The 21,349-nt window shown below is 39.2% G+C and overlaps 1 protein-coding gene across 1 annotated transcript in view; it reads left to right on the top strand.

Moving 5' to 3' along the window:
- The first annotated feature begins 18,978 nt into the window (after positions 1-18,978).
- Positions 18,979-21,349, top strand: part of BNC1 (basonuclin 1) — a 71,851-nt gene continuing 69,480 nt past the window's right edge. Inside the window, exon 1 of the mRNA XM_051628542.1 lies at positions 18,979-19,672. Coding sequence (XP_051484502.1) covers positions 18,979-19,672 — 694 coding nt within the window. The remainder of the gene's footprint in view (positions 19,673-21,349) is intronic.

Below are 21,349 nucleotides of genomic sequence, written 5' to 3'. Positions count from 1 at the left end.
TCCCCAAAACACAAAATTGGATCAAACATCACAAGATTAATATCTGTCTGGTTTTCTTTTGATTTACTTTATGGCTTCTGAGACTTAATTTTTAAATGAAACCTGAGATTCTTACCTAACCACAAAATTTTGGAAGCTGTGAGTTTAAAACAAAATAATTATACTGAAAACTTCTTCTGCCCCTGCGTTTGCCCACCCTTGATTGCTCAATATCTACACTGAAACTGTGGGGAAGGGACTATACAAGCCATTTCTTGAGAGCTGCACCACCTGGATTTCCCAAAACGCTGTGAACCATTGGGCTGCCAGTTAATGTGGCATTAAGTCTGCTTTGTGTTGATGAAGTGATGCTAAGCAAAATTAATGGCCCAAAGAATTTGGTCCTGCACTGGAATCCAGTAGCAGTACCACCTCCACTGCAGTGAACGGAGGCACATCTTCCTGCATCTTAAAAATATGGTGGTGATTTACAAGCATTGCTCAACCCACTCCCTGGAAACTGCTGCAAAAGGAGTGTCACTGGTAACGTGTGTTTTCATTTTGGTGAAGGGTTTTGTCTAAGTTGTTCACAAGGTCTGGTACACAAAAGGTCTAGTTCTGTAACATGGAATTGCAGCAGATGTATTTCTGGAGTTGATCGCAGAAATCACTTACTATGAAGGCACACAGCATAACACAGGTTGCCCAAAAAATCCTGGTGTTGATACAGGAAGACATTTCTAGGATGGCAGCCTTCTACCTGCATTAATGTAAACCCGATCCCAACAGAAACTGCTAACTTTTTCAGCTAAATTCAGGACATCCATCACCAAGTAAGTCTGGTTATTTGGGTTATTCACAGAGCTTTCCTTTGGTTTCTTCTGCAAGGGACAATCTGTGAACTCTAAATTTAAATTTCATACATTTTACTTATTTTGCCTCTAAATAAACTAGCTGAAGAAATAGACGCATTTTGTCTCTGAGGCTTTATGTAAGTCCAATATATGCACCTTTAAGTTTTTGATCTGCCTATGATTTTCTTTTAAAACAGAAAAATTGGGAATTGAACGATGAAATATTTTAGCATAAAAGAAGGTCTCTTTTAATTATTTTTTTTTCTTTTCTGAAGAAAAAAAGGGTAACAGGCACATCTGGTGATCAGGAAACTACAAGAGACAGATTAATTTCTGTTTGACATTTTTTTGCTACAGAATGCTGACTTTGGAGACTGCTTTATGATAGAAGACTTTAAAAATGTTTCCTTTTAATACTCAGGTTAATTAATTACTATGTAAAGTAAACAGAGGTCTACCACTTCTGTAAATTAGTTACCCCCTAATAAATCCTAAATTTTACAAAGTTTTCCATTTAAAAGACAAGTGTAGTCGATTGAATTTATCAGCAAGTTCTACATGAGTTTTTAGGTAAGAGTATAAGGTAATCTACTTAACACATTGCATTAAAGACAGTGATTTCAACTTAACTAACCATAGCTGCCTGCTGCAACAGCAACAGTCCCATAAAGGTGTCTGTGTATTCCTGCTGTTTCAACCCATGTAACACAAATCATGTGAGGCAGGAGAGAAGTAGCTCAATAACATTGAATTCAAGGGAACTGAATTAGCTGCTCATCCAGGCAAGCAGGCAATCATTTGCTTTGACTAATTTGCATCTTCACAAATTTTTCAGCATAAAAGGCTCTCTGGTAAGAGCTCTTCTTTCGAAGTAAAGATTATGATTTTTTAAAATGAAAAACTGTGTGTGTGTATATATATATATATATATATATATGTATATATATATACACATACACAGCCATGACATGGACAGTAGAAATTTTATATTTAAGATCTTCAGACTAGGGCCTCTTCATAGCCAGGATATATGATATGCTACCTTCAAAACTGAAAAAATATTTGATCCTACTGTTAACTGAGATATACTTGTATGCCAGTTAAAACATACATACAAGTTTATACTTACATATGTATGTGCATGTCTATATATCTCTATGTCTAGTGCAACATCATAACTTAATGAGAAATCATATTTTTAAGCCTGACAATCAGGAATGGAAAAATAAAAAGAAGCTCTGAACAGCATTAAGACATCAAATGGTGACCCCTGCATTGGTGAATCAAGGCATCAAATTCTTGTTACATAGAAAAACTCACAGGCAGAATCTTTATATGAATTGATTTACATCGAGTAAGTTGAACCATGGGATGTTACTGTACTTTGTTAATATTTAGGAGAAGTTTAAATATTTTCCAAATACTGTACACAGAATAAATATGGCAATAAAAAAAGTGTGGGTCAATGTTGTAACCACTGTTAACTCTGGTTGCAGTGGCTTTATAGCAGCAATTCATATAACACACTTTGTTCAAATGGATTAGCCTCTTCTCCCTGGCATAACAGGGGTAATTCCAAGGTGGTGATCTTTTATGGACTAAGTAGGTTGAAGCATTCAAACCTCAAATAAAACTCAGTTATATATTCTGCCTACTTGAAGGATAAATATGCACCAGTTGAACAACCAGCACTCCAAAGATAGCTCTCATTCAATAAAGAACTAAATTACACAACTGAATTTATTACAGCTTCTTCAAAAACACTTTCCCAAATGCAGCATATGGGGATTCCACTGCACATTCCCACAATGACAGAACTTTCCCCTACATACTAGTACAATTAGCTATAGAGACTGTCCTAGTTTCAAAGATATTTCTATAATACAAAATGTGGAAGGAGAGGCCATGTGAGTATGCTGACATAAGCAGGTCTCCTTGGACCTATTCCTGGGATAGCATTATTTACAGTATTTAGGAAACTATCTGATCTCTGAATCTGTTTGTCTAGTTTAGTCTAGTGTGTACACACCTAAGCAGTACACTGGCCTAGTCCAGTATTCAGAAAGCATTTCTGTGCTCCTAACCTGCTCATCCCAAGCTTATGCAACTCTGTTTTCCGTCTGTCGCACTAACTTCTCAATCTATTGGTCAATCTCAAACAAATTTGATGGAAGAGTAGAGATCTCAAAGATACTAAGTTCTACTCAGCTACATGAAAACTGATGACTGGATAGATGACTGACCTTATTAAGGGAAAAACTGCAACGTGAGCTCAAAAGTTCTGTTTTGTCTGGCTTACCAGCTGGACAATCAACACACATACAGCTCATAACCAGCCACAGGACATGCTGCTTCTTGCCCAGATAGTAACTGGGCATAGCAATGATACCTCAGGATACTGTGTATGGACAGTGAGAGAAGACAAGAAAGCACAGGTGGAAGATTTGAGGTTCTGGATGGAAGAATCATAGGGTGAGAGGAGGTAGCTGATATTTCTACGGTAGAGCTGTAGAGACACATCAGATTAAAAGGCAGAAGTGTAGGTGTTGACTCCTGATGACATCCTTCATCACAGGCAAGGTGTGTAGCTGGTGGTTATCAATAACGTGCAACTCTTCCTTTCTGTTTTTTTAAAGAATGTATAAATGAGAATCTGATATCTAGGTTAGATGCTCAGTCAGAAGTCAGTGGGTCTATACTCAGTTGTGGAAACCAAAGACGGCAAGAGTGAGACCTCAGACAATATTCTCTGCAGAACCTTTATGGCCTAAACCAGAAACTTCCCACAGTGCTCTTTAAAGGCAAACCCTGCACGGACCATGTCAGGACAACCCTACAAATGGTACCATGGCATCGATGTCACCAAGAACAGAATTTGGGTTCAGAATATTTTGCAATAGTAAAACAGGGAGTTTCCACTGGCATTTACTGCTGTTGGGCATCAAATACACAAAAAGGAGCACGAATGACCTTCTGGGTCATACAGAGGCTTGAGGTTACCGTATATCACATACCAGAGTGCATTAACAGAATAAAATAGAGACTACCTGGTGACATGCCATGGTGCTTCATGATAATATACATAAATACCATGGAACATAATACCTCTTGAGTAATATGTGAATATATTGAATATAAGGTGTATGTTGTATAACCTAATTACAGTGATCACAAAGACAGAAATAAATTTCCCATTATCAACTGCTACAGCCCTGTGCATTTCACAGAATCATATCATCTTTACTCTGATAATGGTGTATACTCTTACTGTGATCTCCAGTTGTTAGTTTTTAGCAATGCAGAACAAAACTGAAGAAATGTGCAAAGTTCATGAAGATAAAGTTACATTTGCAGTAGTTACCTTTTCTCATACAAAACATAAATAAAATTCTTCCCGGTAGAACAACAGAAAATGTAGATCTGGATCCTTTTCTTTGCCCAGAGATGTCAGGGTGCTGATGAACTGCAACGTATGGAGCATCACCATTGCAAAGGAAATGGTATTGATTGTGCAGGGGGTTTCTTCTGAAAATAATTCTACTGATTTTGAGTAGGGCACCCAAGTACAAAACTGAGCCCTGTAGTCTCTGAGTGCTCTTGAAAGACATTTTTTATACAAACATCATGCTTTGGCAGACTCATTATGCTGTATGACTAAACAAATAAGGATACTTTTCCTATGATGTCTTTAAACAAGCTATTCTATCCAAGTAAAAGGAAAACAATGACTGTACTTCAGTAACAATAAGAGAATAAAGGCAAGAGTTTTGAACTGCATCTCTGACTCACGTTCATGAATTCGTTAACCTCACTGGACTCATTCACCTCTGTCCAAGAATAAAAACTATTTTCAGTGAAAGATTAGGATTAAAATGGTAACATTTCCCCAAACTCGTGGCTGACAAAAGCCATTTCATTGTCTGGTATATGTTAGAGCACCGTTAGAGTTGCTGTGAATTAAATCCCTCTACCTATAATCATCAAAGGACTGATGCTTCAGCTGGGGATCAGCAGACATACACACTAGTGACACTGTTGGAAATGCTGTACATGAAAAGTTCTTATTCAAGAGGAATCGATATCTGGAGAAACCTGCAAGCTTTCTGGTTTCTTTGTATCCCTGGAATGATACACTCTGTTCAGAGCTCTTGAGCAAGACTCAGGAATTAGCCCCTGATTAATTTACCCATCTCAGTATTTTTACTGGGCCCGTTTACATGATAACTTGTTAATATGTGCTTAACTGCTTATTGAGTTGGCTGTTATTATTGCCACAAGCATTTCTTGTGGATCTTACAGTGAATTTACAATTAACCAGTGCACAGCCTGAATCCACAAATTCTTGGCATCATTAGCAATAGGGGGATAGGACTCTTCAGTTCATAATCAACAGCATTAAATAAATATCACTACAGTGCATAAAAAACTCTCTTTTCCCAGAGCACAACAAAAAGCATAGCCTGCCTCTTTCTTTTTATAGTCCATTAATTATATCTACTGTACCTCCCTATAATAAAATAAAAATACTAACTGGTAACACTTTCCCTAACAAATAGCAGTGCCCTGAATGGTTGTTAGTGCTATAACTTCAACATCTGCAACAAATTTGAAAAAAATAATCATTCTGCAGCTTAAACAGTAGTGGCATCAGTCACTTCAGAACTGGTTGCAATAAAGCATCTCTTACAAAGTATGGAGCACTGCAACTCCTATTGAGCTCAGTGAGACTGACTTGATGTTTTAAGATGAAAACTCTTCCATACGTGCAGGAGGAAAGTACACCAGGCTATCCCACAGTTGATAAATTGTTTTCTTGAGGAAAGTTCAGCTTACACAATTAACTGTTTAAATTTGCAATCTCTTTTCTAAACTATATTAAAGCAGATCACATTCTGACATACTTGCTCTTGGTGCTTCTTGATCCTTAATTGACTAACCAGGGAGTGTTCTTTTTAATTTGCAGCTGCAGATTTCATTTACGCAATCTCAGTGTTTTGTGCTTACATTAATGAAATCTCTTAGAAGCAACCACCTGTGGCTGTGTCTTTTGCTTTTCCACATCTTGTAGATTCGCAGCATGAAAGAGAAAATATTTACACAGAACTACTAATGCAGGTGATTTTTGTTGTAAAGCAAAAAACATAGTGGCAGAGCCATTTGCCACTTTCCCTGCTACAAATTCCTGTTGCTTTCTAGATCGTGACTTTCCAGGCTTGTCAGGTCTATCATGTGTATAAAATATTTGTCCATGTCTTTTGCCAGCTGACAGTGAAAACCAAAACAGCTCCTTGTGAAAACGTTCTGCCTGGGTTATAAAATCAGATCTAGGGTTAAACTAAAGATTGTAGCAACTGTATGTCTTAAATCCACTCATTCCATTTGACCTGCAAGTACACATCTGCTGCATGTTAGCCTTACCCTGCTGTCTGACAGTGGCACACATTTGAATCCTCATCATTTTGATTAAAGACTTGGTTTTGTTAGGATGTCATGTACAGTATATCAAAGGAGATCAGTAACCAGTCTGAAAGTCAGATGACAAAGAAAACAATCAGCACATGCACAGTTAAGCAGAGTTTCATGAAAAGAAGGCTTAATGTAATGAGTCATAATTTGGAAAAGTGTCTGTAAGTGGTCTCAGTACTTAAAACCCATGGTGGGCAGTTCAGGATTTTAGAAACAGTTACTAAGTATGGATAGTCACAAGAGATGTGTTGTCATAGGCACTGTGCTACTCAGAGTACAAATTGGTTATTTCAGATAATCAAATTGTACAGCACTCAGACTCAGGACAGGCAAAGCATAGTACATTTCAAAACATTTGGTCATAATTTTTTTAAAGTTCTGGTGATTTTTCCAGCTGTTCAGTAAATTAATGTAGATTAGGAAATGGTCTTTCCTTTAATCAACAGATAATGAAGAGCATTTGTTTCTGACTTGTAAGACTATCTAAAATACTAACTCTGCCATTGTTTAGTAAAAATATTATTTTCTGCCTTACCACATTAAAAACACTGCTGTTTTTTTTTGCCTTCCTGACTGATTTCTGGTTTTAACATCTTAACCTATAATGCTTTCTATTTGTGTTTATTAGTGTATATACGAGCGGATCTGTGTCTGTGTGTCAAGATCATTATTAATCATAGTAATGGCAGGAAAAAGAAAGAAAACTTCTAAACCCACTGGAAGAGCAATGGTGTTCCAGTAAGTTCAAGGTCTGCTAGGATTAAGGTTTGGCTGATCTGAGCCACCTGTTCTTCAAATGAATGCAAAAAGATGTGAATACAGTTCCTGAAGAAGAGAGCAAGGATTAGTTAGTCTTAGGAAAAGACAAATCCAGATCTTTGTTGAAAAGAAATGGTCAGTGTTAGCTGCCAGTCCTACCAAAACAAAGTATAAGGTCTGCTGTTTGTAACAATTTCTTTGATAGTTTTAAAGATAGTTACCTTTCTGTAAGTCTTTATTTGATATTTCACAAGTAACAAGACCATTATATATTGTATAAATTTCTCAGGATGTACGGGGAAAATTGTTACAAGTCTTTCCGTCAACTTTAAAACCATTTGATTAAATTGACTAAATTGTTTATTGAATCAGAATTCACTGTTTCTATGATCCACCAGTCCTTTTGGTTATACCACTTCAGGATTTCACAAGTGAGTAATTCATAATCACTTGAGCTGTCCACTGAAGGATCAGGCTTCCCTCCAGTATACATATGGCACTTGTGCCTTAAGGCTCTGTGTTTTAAAGCCTATATAGAAATGCAGTCAGGCATAAAGTGGACTACCTGTGACCAAGAGACGTGCTCATTAAAGAACATGGCTGCAAGAGGGAAACAGTACAGCAGCTGGTAAAGCTACACCAGGCTGGATTTCTTATGTTACATGGATTTGGAAGGAAAAAGAGCAGCTTCACGTACAAGAAAGAGACAGCATGAATGCTCCCACTAACTTGAAAATGCTGATTTGAATATATTATTAATGCATTTCTCAGGTTTCCTTTTAAAATAATCTGTGTTAATACATTTAAGGGCATCCTGTATTGTATCTTCTGCACAAAATTTTCCATGGTATGCTAGTATTTGTGGATGATCTTCAGCAGGAAGCTATCTTCTTCTCCTCTAACTCATGTGCTATTTATTATAGAACTAGGATAGGAGCTGATATTTTCACAAGCAATTATTTGAATAGGAACCACAACCCCTTTTGACTTTCAGCAAAACTCACCTACAAGATTTAGGTATTTTGAAAATTTCAGCAACCAAGTTCTGAAAGAGCTTTTGAAAGAGCATGAACACAATCCTGTACTTCATCTCTGTGAAATAAATATTTTTTATATATATACTAATTTCCTCTGTATCTTTAGACCTGTTTATAAGCAAATACCATGTCTACTTACCAATTTGCATTCACAAGACTTTGTGAACATTAATTACTAATAAAGTGATGGTTTCATGGGGATTTCCTTGCAAAGATTGACTCAACATCTTCACAACCATAAGAAAATGTGGATTGCTGTCCTGGTGAACCCATCACATCATAAGTGATTTTGACATGTCTTGCTTTTGTACACTTCACTGCTCTAAAAACATCCAAGTATCTTATCAGACCAGAACTCACACACTAATAGAATAGCTGTGGTATCTTATTTTTCCGTTAGTGCTTTTTAAAGTTCTGTTAAATAATTCCCTCTGTCTTGAGTCACTGGAATAAACTTTGGGAAAAGGTAAGCTGCTCTTTATTTAGTGAAGTTCTTTTTCCTGCACATTGCAAAAGAATTAAGGTGATCTTTACTGCAATGGACAGCATCAGAAATTATAATGCAGTTTAGGCTCTTTTATTGACTGCAGCAAAGGTACATTCATTAATTCTTTTCCCCTTCCCCTCAAGTTTTTGTTTTTTCAGAACAACCACGATCAGATGTCTGCATCCTTGGACACTCCTCCAACAAACATTGTCTCCCAGCACTGTTTTTTTTCAGGGTTTTCCTTTCCCAGGCCACTTGACATTTTTTGTGTAGAAATATTTTCATATATATTTTTCAATTCTTTGACACATTAAAGTCTACTAGTGTGCTTTTGCAGCATTACTATATAGCCAAATCAGAGGTTTATAGTAAGAATACTTAGTCAGAACAATCAGCAGATGTAACACTAGATTTGTATTCAGTTTCAATGATATAGAAGAAACAGATGGTGATACTCCTTAACTATGCTATAAGCTACTTCTTTAGATCCATCTAGACTAGATGGTGCCATGGCTGTGCACATAACATCAGAAGATTGCCCTCAAAAAGCAGTGTGCTGTAGTTCCATTTAAGGAATAAGGATATGAATCAAGCCCCCCTCATTATTTCAGGGAGATTTGTTGCATTTATTTCCATTAAAAGGACATTAGAACATGAAATGAACCTACTGAGTCACAGCAAAAGCCTCTCCTGTCCTGTATCCTTTATTCAACATAAATGGATGCCTATGGAAGAGTAGCAATAAGACAGATTCTGCCACTCTTCACAGCACATTCTTGGTGCTACTGATGCACTGCACGTGAAAGCAAACCTTTGCTTAATTCCTTTTTCAGTGAGCATTGCCATTTACATTTGATCTGATGTTCTCTTCCAGTTTCTACAGTTTCACAGCTTCTCACTTCAGAAAACTAACGTGTTTTAGGAAATGTAGATCCTACAACCAAAAAAAGCAGACTGATAGTGACAGAAAACAAGAACTTTATAAACACAAAATAAACTCCACAACACTGTGAGATAATATGCACCTATAAAATGCAGTTTTCCAATTTTCTGTCGTTTGTCTCACTTAGGAAAAACACTCAACTATTTCAGTAGTAGGTTCACGGAAGCCCTGTTAGAGCAGAGACCTTTTAAAGGTATGTGCTAATTCTCTTACCTGGTGCTCAGCCAGCAGATGGGGCTATTAAAGTCACATGAATGAAACAGAGAGACTGTAATTTGCAAAATTAATGAAACTCTCGAAGTAATAAAGGACAGAATAAAGTATACTTTACAGCTTAGAAGAAATTTGGATGCATTCAGTAACACAACAGTTTACTTTCTATTTTAAAAACTCTGTGTGTGTGCTGGAGAGTGAACTAAATGTGTTGCACATATTCATTTCTTTTCTAAGAGCCTGATATTTTCTATTTTATTGCCTGAGATAAATCTGTTCCAGAAACAAGACCCACTTTTGTCAATGTGACAATTTTTCAAATAAGAGCTAATAAAAAAAACACACACACAAAAAAAAAAGCAACAACAACAAAACAACCAAAAAACAGGAAAGGTATCATGATTGGACACCAAGTACTAAATCAGTATAATTTCAGTGTTTTGAATTGCCATGGGAATAGCTAAGTTCCCATCAAGTTAGGTCTTGCAAAGGCAGCAGTCATGCTTCTCTTTTCCTGATGGCGCTACCATCACTCCCTTCCCTGTTGACTATTGTTCAGGTATAATTATAATGTGCCTGCAGAAATACCATTAAATGTCTGGCTTTTGTTTGTAAATTATATGTATCTTAAGGTTTATTAACTGATTTGTGTGTTAAAAATTCACAGAAGAATTCCAGGTAAAGAGCTAAGGCCTCGGAATATTATTTTTCAGTAAATAAAATAGCAAAAGTATAAGCCATGTCAGTTTTTTTCAACAGAGATTTGGACCCTTTTCTCCAGCTCAAGTGAACCTGCCTTTCAAATATTACCAAAGACAACTGGGCATTGCCTAAAGTCTGCCGGTTTGCAAGGGCACAACAGACATGTCATTCAACTACACGTTTTGCACAGACCTTAACCATAAAATGCAGTTAGGGACCTTTTTATCACTGAACTTGTGTATTAGTTTTCCACATATCTTATGTCTAGAAGGCTAGGATTAATATTTGCTGAAGGGTATATGGTCCACCAAATATTCTGATTGCCCAGCTGTGCAATAGCCTGCAGCTGAGATTTGTACTTTTATAAAATGTAAGCTATCACAACTGTTACCTGATTTATTAAAGGGCAAGAATGAGTATTTTAAGCCCTGCATCTGATATTTCTCCCTAACATGAGTTTCAAAACAGGTGACTTATATACATCAACTAGCTTTTGTGTGTTTAACTGGACTGAGATGGAGAACTAGGTACAATGAATTTGGAACTAGCACTCTATTAGACATAGGGCCAAACCCTAGCTTTTCTGTAGTGCACTAATTTTTACCTTGCTCTAGAGCTGAGAAACATGGAATTGCTAGCACTGGTACATCAAAGCATTGGAAAAATTTAATCAACGGCACCTTCAAGCTATTATGCATATCAAGTGGCAAGATACAATCATGAATAACAAAGTTCTGCAAAGTGGTTGCACAAACAGTGTTGAAGCAATCTTATAAAAGCGTAGTTTTGCTGGACTGGACATGTCCTCTGCATGGAGGACACCAAGCTCCCAAAGGAAAAAACGTGTAGTAAACTTTTATTGTGTGAAAGATCAAGAGACTGGCTGAGGCAGAAGTAAAAAGATGCCCTGGAAAAAAAGAAAAAAGAACCTCACCCATTGTGACACAGGTAGCAACACATGTGGCAAACAAAACATGTTGGCCAGGTCCATTAACATCTGCTGCAGAAAGCTTGGAAGAAAGATATGCAGCCAAGAGGAGAAGAGGGTAACTGGCAAGCAGAGAGAATGTGAGAGTGGGAGCATGTGCAGAGAAGCTGCAGAAACAGCCAGTGAAAATGATCCCAACGTACGGAAGTTGATGTCAGACTCGTGCTTCTTCTTTCGTCTTCAGAACAACAGGCATCAACCAACGATGACAACTTCACATTTGAACCTTCATGCCAACCCTTAATCTGCAGTGCAGCAGCTAATGTTATTCTTGGAGCTAGACTGAGTCTTGCCTAAACAGAAGTAACCTAAGAGTGTTGTGTTCACTTCAGCTCCATCAAAAAAAATGTGGGTGGGGTGAAGTACATGGGAAAGAAGCAATCATGAACACGATCCATAAGGAAGTTCATTTCATGCTTCTAATAAGGACTTGCCAATAAGCAACTGGGGATTTTTTTATTAGGGAAAGGTCCTTGTACTGAAAAAAAGAGACACCATACAGTAGATTTGAGAGATAAGAGGCTAAAAGGCATCCATTTAATAAAAGAAATAATCTAATTTTTGCATTTTCTCCTTTTCCCCTGGCAATTCCTGCTCCATTTTTTTGTTACTGAGCTTAGGAGACTTTTACTTTCAGAGGAGACATGAAAGAAGGACATTAAGTTCACGTCACATCTGTGAACATGTTGCCATGTCAACAGGCAGTACTTTGTGGCTTAATTATTGATTGACTCATGTTCCTTTAGGACATAGCACAAGCAATAACAGCACACTGAGCAGCTTTTCTAACTTAGATGCCTATTTATGCCACATAAGAGGTGTGGCACTTCCAGCCTAAGCACGGCTTACGTCTCCATTGGAGTCCTATTATAAAAGACCCTACAGTTGTCATCTGGCATAAAGACTATGATGGTCTTAAACATACATAATTATATTAATCATATTGATAAAGAACTAGGATTAGAGCCTTTGTCTTTAAGATCAAAGTCCTTAGCCTGCACCAGTCCAGCTATAGAAGAGCTCTTTGGGGTAATGAATGGATTAGTTCCTACAATCACTCAGACGTTCAACAAGTTAGACATAGCAACCAGAACAAGTTATTTCCAGGCACTAACTGTGAAGTAAGAAAAGGTAAGAATTTACAGTGCATTAGCTAATCCATGGTAGCTCTCCATGCATGCACTGTTCTCCCATGGTGGGTAGAGGTTGCTTAGCTCACTTCCATTGAGCAGCAAGCTACCTAAAATTACCTTATATTTACCAACCCGTAAGAGCGTATAAACTAACCAAGCAGTAACAAATACTACAAACTACCACCCTAACTTGCCTCACAGGAATTTGTTCCCACAGCTATGTGCCAGTTATGTGTCTATATGCACGAAGCAAGTGGACTACAGACAGGCAGAGAGGAGCACTGAGTAGTTCCAAGAACTCTCCCTGTATGTGAGTGTTGGGAAGATAAGCAGATTGGGAAGAGAGAAGCAGTATTTTTTAAGATGACAGATCTGAATCTCATCCATTTCATAGCATGGTAAATCAAGATTATCTATGCTGAAGTCTTAAGAAGTCTCCTTTGCAAGAGTAAATTTGGATCCTGTATCACAAGCATAGTCAGGCAGGATTCTCAGGCACTCAAAAACAAAGCAGAAGAGTCAGGTCTCATTTTTCAAAATAGGGTATTTAAAGCAGGTATATGATAAAGGCATGTAGGAATGCAAGATGGATCTCTAGTCTAAAAAGAGACACTTTAAAGTGTTATTATCGTTGTTGATGTTGTTATTATTATTATCATCGTTATTACAGTATAGGCAATTCCTTTAAAAAAATTCAGCTACCACTTACAATTTTAAGCTTGCTATGCTGGGAATTGGTTGCACAGAAAGAGGCAGCCAGCATCTCGAACATCCTTTTGATGTGTGTGGTCATGTTCACATCTTGCAAAGTTTAATACTTCAAATCCAATTTGTAGACATGGTGGTTCTCACACTCACTCAAATTGTCACTGCTGGACCATTATCAATAGGCTGAGGGCCAACATAAGTGCTCCTTGCAGTTTATTTTTTTTATTGTAACATACAGAAATAATTAAGATATGGCTTTAACCTAGCAATTTATCTTTGAACAAAGCAAGTTTTATTTAGGAATGTTGCACCATTTTTTTCCAGGATTTTTTACATAATGGAGAGATAACTCTACTAAATGTGTTAAGAAATTTATATATAAAAATTACATTTCTTACAGATGCATAAGTTATGCTGAAAGATATGCTTTACGATAAACTTTAAATTTCTTTTCCGGTTAGAAGATGTATTTAGCTGGAAATGCATTTCACATTTGTTGTGCTGTCAATACTTACTCTTCAGCACTTCATTGTTCCTTGGAATTTACTGTTGTTTGCTGCGAAGTATCATCTCCAAATCTCGTCTCATGACTAAGAAAATGTGTCCACTCATCATGTCTACTGATTTTACTCTGTGGCTGGGATCAAGTCTGCCCAGGCCTCAGAACCTCTTCTATGTAATCAGCAAAATAATACTTCCTTTCTTCTACTTTCATTCCACGGTGTCTACTTGGCTGCAGGAAGGGTCTCTTAACATACACAATGCTTAACGTACCAGCACTACAAATGAATGATAATGACCCTATTTTAGTTTCAAAAGAGTACATCCATCCAAGCCATTTATGTAAACAAGTTAACTTGATACGCAGAATTGCTGCAGCCTTACAAATGTTGTTTCTTCTAGTCCGTAAAACTGACATTTTTAGTTCCTCATTGCTCTTGCTTAGACCTACTTTTCAATTTAATGAGCAAACTCTTCTCTTGCCCCTTCATTCCCCTCTCTTTAAGCATTAATCTCTTGGGTAAAACATTGTCAAATGACTCCTGAAAATCTAAAAATATAATGTCCACAGTACATCCTATCTTGGCAGTGTTATCTTCAAAGAGTTCCAGAAGGCTAGTGAAGCATGACTTCTTTTTTCCTAAACCATGTGCACACAACTAATCAGGCTGTAGGATGCTTTTACTAGAGACGCCTCCTAATCTGTTAAAAATCTTTCAAATATCTTTCCTACAGATGAAATTAGCCTAACTGGTCTATAATTCCACATGGTAAAATCTTTATTAAAGAAAGCTCAAAGTGAAAGAAAATAATTATACAGAAGAGCATATAATTTATGAAGACTTGACAACCGCCACTCGCGCAGCTGTAACAGAGTCTGAAAAGTCCTGGTTTGCCTCAGAAAGTTTTACATGAGTTATTATGTCATGATGACTCAAACTTTCTTTCTTCTTTTTAAACACTGGAATTACACTGACAACTGTCCAGCTCTGAAAGCTGTCTCACTGCCTGGGCAGAGAGGAGCCCACAAGAAGCCTCATTCTTGTTTTGTACAAGCCAAAGAAAACAAAACTCCAAAGTTCGCTTCTCTTGCGATGTTTGTTACAGAGACAGCCACTGGAAAGGACCTGGTGCCCACAAAACTGATCACAGTAGTCATGTGTGCACAGCAGTGGACATTCAAAATATATCCTGGTACTTCCTCTGGATTTTTATACCTTGACATTACCCAAAACAAATTAATACCCTTGAGAAGCTTATATTCATAAGAATGAAAAGCAGGATTCAACAATACTTTCTTTGTTATGACACTTTTTTCTGCTTTTTACAGCCCCATTGTATGATGCAGCAATGCCACTGCCAACCACAGAATGATAAATTAATTTGCCATTTCATGCAATTTCTGATTTCACCATTGCCACTCACATTTATGGCCCCACAGAGAGAAGAATCTCTCAGCTGGCTTCTGACAGAGACCCTGTAGCTGGCGTGGCATTATTAACCAGTTGCTTAGCTGAGTGATGGCAAAACCTTGCACCTTCACCAGGCAGTAAAGGTACAAGAGGAAACAAGATGAACCAGAAGTGAAACAGCACCATATCATTTTCAGCAGCATGATTATTATTTCTTTACAGCTGGACATGCACCCTTCTTATCTACTGGCTACAGTGAGCCAAAATGCCAAGAGCACAAAGCATAGTTGTCTGAGGTCACTGTGGCATCAGTCAAATGTTTTACTCAAAAAGAAAAGAAAGGAAAAAAAGAGAGATGAAAGAGATGCTGTTCATTGTATTGAAATCCTACCTCTACATAAGAAATCACACCAGGACACTCTTGAGTGGCTCCACAAAAAAAGTGCAGCTAGCATGGATAACATATTTTTTTTTCCCAGTGGTTAAAACTGTGAATACCTTGGATGCATTTTCCAAAGTTTTTAGATTGTAAATAATTTACAAGCTTTGTTTACCAAAAGCTGTATCTAATGTTTATTATGAAGTTAAAATACAGTAATTATTAGCAGGTTAGATTCACTGATTTACAACAGAGCTAACCCTGTACCCTCTACTCTTCTGGTAAGTACAACTCTTCATTTTTCTAATGCAGTTCTAAGCAAATTACGAGCAAATGTTGCTTCTCCTCTATGTAGTACATAATAATATGCCAGTGACTATGATGGAGTGAAGTTGTCACAGCTGAGAAAAGAAAATAATCAGAGGGTGAAGGGAGTCAGAAAATTTGACCTGGGGTCCAAAATGTCTCCTTGGCTGCTGGGGTCTGCAGTGGCAGTTTATTAAACCCAAGACCAAGAAAAAAAGGTAATGATCTCTAGTATTTAAGAAGCTGGACAATATAAGCTAATGAAATCTCTGGCCTTAAGTTTTATGTGTCCATGTCTTTTCACCTCTAAGTTGTATTTAGTCATACTTAAGATTCAAAGAGCCTCAAAAAAAGAATACTTTATCTAGGTTTGTATTTAGCATTGTGTAATACTAATCTCTAAACAACTGAAAGAAGTTCCAAGTTACTCTTGACAAAACCTTCTACATTGTTCCTGACATTTCTCCTTAGCAAACATATAAATATTAAGCATGAAGGTTGGGTATTTATTTGAAATTTAGTGTTACATTAAGCACTCCACTAGGCCCAGCCATTCTCTCAAACACTTTTAAATGTGTTATCAGTTTCCTGATTTAGCAGTCCATTAGTTTACCTGTGCAAGTCTCTAGGTTAGGACTCTGTTATATCAACCAGCTGTAACTGTTGGCTGTGGAGATGTTCTTGGACAAAATGGATGACTCAACGCCTCTTCTCATCACAAAATTCTGTCTGGAATAACAACCTCGCATGACAGACAGCATAAATGAACAATTCTTGTAATGCTTTTGCTACTTCTGATCATTCTTTGGCATTCCACATATTCATAATGTCCTAAGCCACTTAATTCTGACCAAGAATGTCAGTTAGGAACTGAAAACTTTTCAGAAATAAAATTTACTTACAGTTTTGCTTAGGAAAAACCCTCCTTCAGCACTGTTTTTCCTGCACGGTGACCTAGACTGAACTCTTCCAAGAAATGCTTGCTTTCTTCTCTAGATGCTCTGGAAAAGGTATGGAAGAGATGTCATCCTTCCATTCCTTGTACATTTCTTCACATTGATGGATAGAAGTTGAATAATCCAAATAGGATGACCCAATACATTGGTCCAGGTAGTATGGCCCAATAGATTGCAACAAATACCTTAATGAATAATCAGAAATGCTTGTTTTGGTTTGGTTTTGGTTTGTTTTATTTTGTTTTGAGAAATACATTCCTGAGGTATTGAACAGTCAACAGTGAACAACAGGAATACAAAAGACAATTTAATACAACTTCTCTGAAAATCTTTAAAGGCCCAGTTTCCAAACCTGATCTGGAACTCTGAATCTCCTCTGCTGGTTACTGTTGGCTAACCTAGTTTGTGGAAGGAGATCCATTGCCTTGCTGTCACTCTGTGTCTTTATATTGATCAGGCATCCTTTGAAAAGTACAAAGAACACACCTGGAGATTACAATTCTGGCTACACCTCAGGCAGAGCTCTCTATTGAGGAGACTGAGCTTGCTGGCACACATCTCTCCATTTTAATATATGCATGTTTCAAAGCAAACAGAAGTGCCCACAATTTATTTACATTCCCAAATATTCACATTGATTTCAGAATACCAGTATGAGTATTCAACAAAATACTGAGAAAAAAAATGCAAGGGAGCATCTCAGACATTCCATCTTTATTTACTTTTTGTGGACTAACATCTGTAGCTGGTCACAGTCCTAAATTCAGACTCTCTCTGTTCTAGAGGCTGACTCTTCACTCCAGAGTTGAACACAACACTGCACCATGAAGGAAACACTAGTTCACATTCCAGCCCTTTCACTAAATGGAATGAAAACTGCATAAACTCATTCCAGGTATAAAATTAATCTCTTCCTAGTGCTCACTGGACTATTAGCTTGGCAACCTTTCAGCACTATGCATTTAGAGCATCCAATCATTTCAAAGAAGAAAATTATGAGTATTTAAACTTCTGTTTATAGAATTGAAGATTCTTTTATTCTGTTTCAGGATCATGATGATCATGACAGAAAATAGAAGAATTCTGTGCCAAATGCGTTCTCTACAAGATCTCTACTACTCAGTGGCCTTTTGAATCATCTGAATTTGAAAAGACCCATTTACTTGAAAAAGAAACATGATGGCTTAATAAACTACACTATTTTGGTGATCATATGCTAAATATTTTAAAAAGATTAAGAGACTTTTTTCTGTTGTGTATTTTCCACATTTTTATTGATAGACTAAATAAACAGTAGTAGCAACTTCACTTGTAGCATTAAATCAACATGATTTTTTCCCCAAAGATACTTGTTTTCTGAATAGTTATAAAAATACATGGCATTAAAGAATTTCAGTGCAGGTATTAAATGTATCAAATACCTCATATTACATCCCCAGCTTGCCTACTGTAATATGCTTAATTTAATTCATTATTTGAACATTTCTGTCTTATTAGTAAGTTGATTCTGTAAACACTTTCTCATTTGATCAACTGTGGAGAGCTGGTTGACTTACGATTTTCACTAAAACTCTATGAGATTGCAGAGAGCATAAAGTGATTAAAGGGCTGAAATTTTGTACATCATATGAGCATCTCACTATGTTTGTCTATTGCTACATGAAATCATGTACAGTGATCCTTCAGAAGTACGCATTATTTAACAAATCATAAAACTGTAGAGGTTTAATTATGTCCATGCAAACTGATCTCCCCCAATAGTACAGTAACCTTTTAGCCTAGTTTAAAAGGTAGTAGTTAAGGTTGGACTAGATGATCCTTGAGCTCCCTTCTGAGCTGGTATTCTATGATTCTATGATAATTATTTTGTCAAGAAGGTGCTAAGATATTTTCCCGCTATGTTCTGTGTACGCAGTATGCAGAAATATAATTTGTATATGGTACACAACGAAGACGCAAGTTTCTTTTTTATACATATAGAGATCCATATGATCCATACCTTGGAGTCAACATTTCTAAACTGAGTGTTTCTTCTTGGGAAGACAAATGGACTTCAGACAAGTATTCGCTTTTCCATTGTTGACTACACTGGTGGCTGTGGAAGCCTCTAAGAAGGAAAAAACTTGGCACTTGCCCAAGTTCCCTTCACACACGGATGTGGGAGCAAGTCCCATTCCACGCCGGTTCGGAAATCAAATTCAGACTTTTCATTGAAGTCTTTTTCTCACAGATGCACTGGCAGGGAAGCGCACCTCACGTCAGAGGCCTGAGCACCGTCCCTCAGCGGCTGCGGGTCCCCACCAGAGACTCGGGGGAGGAATCGAGGACCGTGCTCTTCACCCTTCCTGAGCTGTGGCCTTCTCCACGCCAGAAGCACTGCCCGCGTGCCCAAAGTAGCTCTGGAACCCGGTGGAGGAACCTCCTGGGCCTCGTCCCGTGTCCCGCAGCGCCCTGGGCCCGGCGACGCTCCGCCGGGCTGCGAGGGAACTCTCGGGGCCCGCTCTCCCCGCACGGAGCGGAGCCCGAGGCTGGCGCGGGAGGCGCGGGGCGGGGGCGGCGGGGCCGGGGCAGCTGCGGTGGCGGCCCCTCAGAGCGCGGCCCGGGCCGGCCGGGCTGCAAAGGGCTCCCAGGTGTGGCGGGGCGGAGCGGGGCCGCCCAGCGGGGGGTGACAGCCGCGCAGGTGACCATCAGCCTGTCACCCTCCCCCAGCTCCTTGGAGCGGGTGTTAAATCATGAGGGATACGGAACCGCTCCTGCTGGGGGCAGCGGGGACGCTGCCGCCAGGCTCGAGTCGCTTCGGGACCAGGCCCTGAGCCGCGGGCGCCGTCGCCCCGTAGGACATGGAGTCGGTAAGTACTTCTCTGGCGGGTCAAGGGGAGCTGGCGGGCGGCTTTTCCACCGCCGGCGGCCCGAGGGGACCTCGGGGTTACGTAGCGCGGCCTTGGGAAGGGAGAAAACGCAGCTGAGGCCTCTCGGGTAGGCCGCGGCTGAACTGGCGCTGCGGGCAAGGCCGCCTGAGCCCGGAGCCAGCCGTGCTGCCGGGGCTGGCTCAGCCCGAGCCCCCCGTGCGGCCGCCGCCTCGCCCTCCTGCCGCCCCGCGGCGCCGCCCGCACGTGGCACCGCCCGCCGCGGCTCCCGGGGCCGGCGGGGACGGAGCGTCGGGGGCGGCGCGGCCCGGCAGGCGGGACGGGCCGGGGCGCGGCGGGAGCTTCGTCAGCAAAGCAGCCCCTCTGCCTCCCCTCGTGTCCCCGGGCGCCGAGAGAAACGCCTCGGGGGCCCAGGCATAGGTCACTTGGTCTTGCTTGTGCTCCGGCCAAGTACGGGGTTGCTTTTCGCCTCAGTTTTGCTGTTGCTTTTAACTGCCAGAGGGCATGAGTTTTTGCCATTTCTGCTAGGATACTTGGGTGGTTTTCGAGGCCGGTTAATTGCTACCTTGGAAAGACATTGATACGGGTGAAGGAACGGTTTCTGTGGTCGTAGGGAATTACAGAAATACACATATGTGTAGGCAAAATGACTGTGAAACTGACATAGGCTTACCATCAGGAAAGTTCCAGAACGTGCTCCAGTTCTATTGTACTTTCTCAAGTTAGGAATCATGTTTGCCTGGATGCTTTTAATCTGGCTGCCTTCTGCGTTATGGTACTAATTTATTTATAACGATGTGCCTTCTAGGGGAATTGGTTCACTCGGGACATGTAAAGGATAATGCTGACTTATTTGTTATCTTTGATATGTCTCGTCCTGTTTAATGGAATAATCAGATAGTCGTACTGTAAAACACAGAACAGAATTGTGGTGCACACATATATGCAAGCCCTTTGGCATATCTTAGCAGGGTAAGTTTCGACTTTGCAACTTTCAGTATTTTTTTATCAGGTATTTTTTAATGTTATTTTTCACATAAGCAAAAAAGCTCTGAAGTAAAACATACAGAACTGTGTTCGTCAGCTGTATAATAGGATTTAAAGAGCAGAAACTGTAGAACTTCACACATAGATCTTCACCTCCCTGTGTTTATTGGTAACAATAAACAGGCTGTTAAATAAGCTAACTAGGGAGATCTCAGACTTCTGTTTTGTAAATGAATTTTGTATCTGTTTGCTGACAGCTGTTGTTTGAGAAATACAGTTTCCTGAGCTCTGTGCCCACTGCTTTACCTCAGCTATTCCTATCCCCCTGCTTCCCCTAAAGACTGTCATCTCAGCCTGCTTCTTGTCCTTGTTCCCCACTGCAGGAGCAATTATTTATTATTTTTTTACACTGAATATTTTGAACATGGTGTGTTCAAGAAAGGCATCCTTTCTCCTCTTTGTTCTGGTAGCTGTTACACTGGCCACTTCCTTCCTCTAAGAGATGTATTTTGATTAAAATTCATGTTTGGTCCTTGCATAGCCTGCAATCCAGAGCTTCTGCAGTCTTAAGCACTTTATAAATGTTTATGAATTAACCCTTGCTGTACCTTTGTGGTAAGGAACGTTAAGGGAGGAAGGTGCACTGGTGATTCAGAGGTGTGGAGCACTGGC

The sequence above is a fragment of the Apus apus genome, chromosome 10, assembly GCF_020740795.1.
Source record: "Apus apus isolate bApuApu2 chromosome 10, bApuApu2.pri.cur, whole genome shotgun sequence".
In the NCBI taxonomy this organism is placed as follows: domain Eukaryota; kingdom Metazoa; phylum Chordata; class Aves; order Apodiformes; family Apodidae; genus Apus; species Apus apus.
This window is presented reverse-complemented; position numbering and strand designations above follow the sequence as displayed.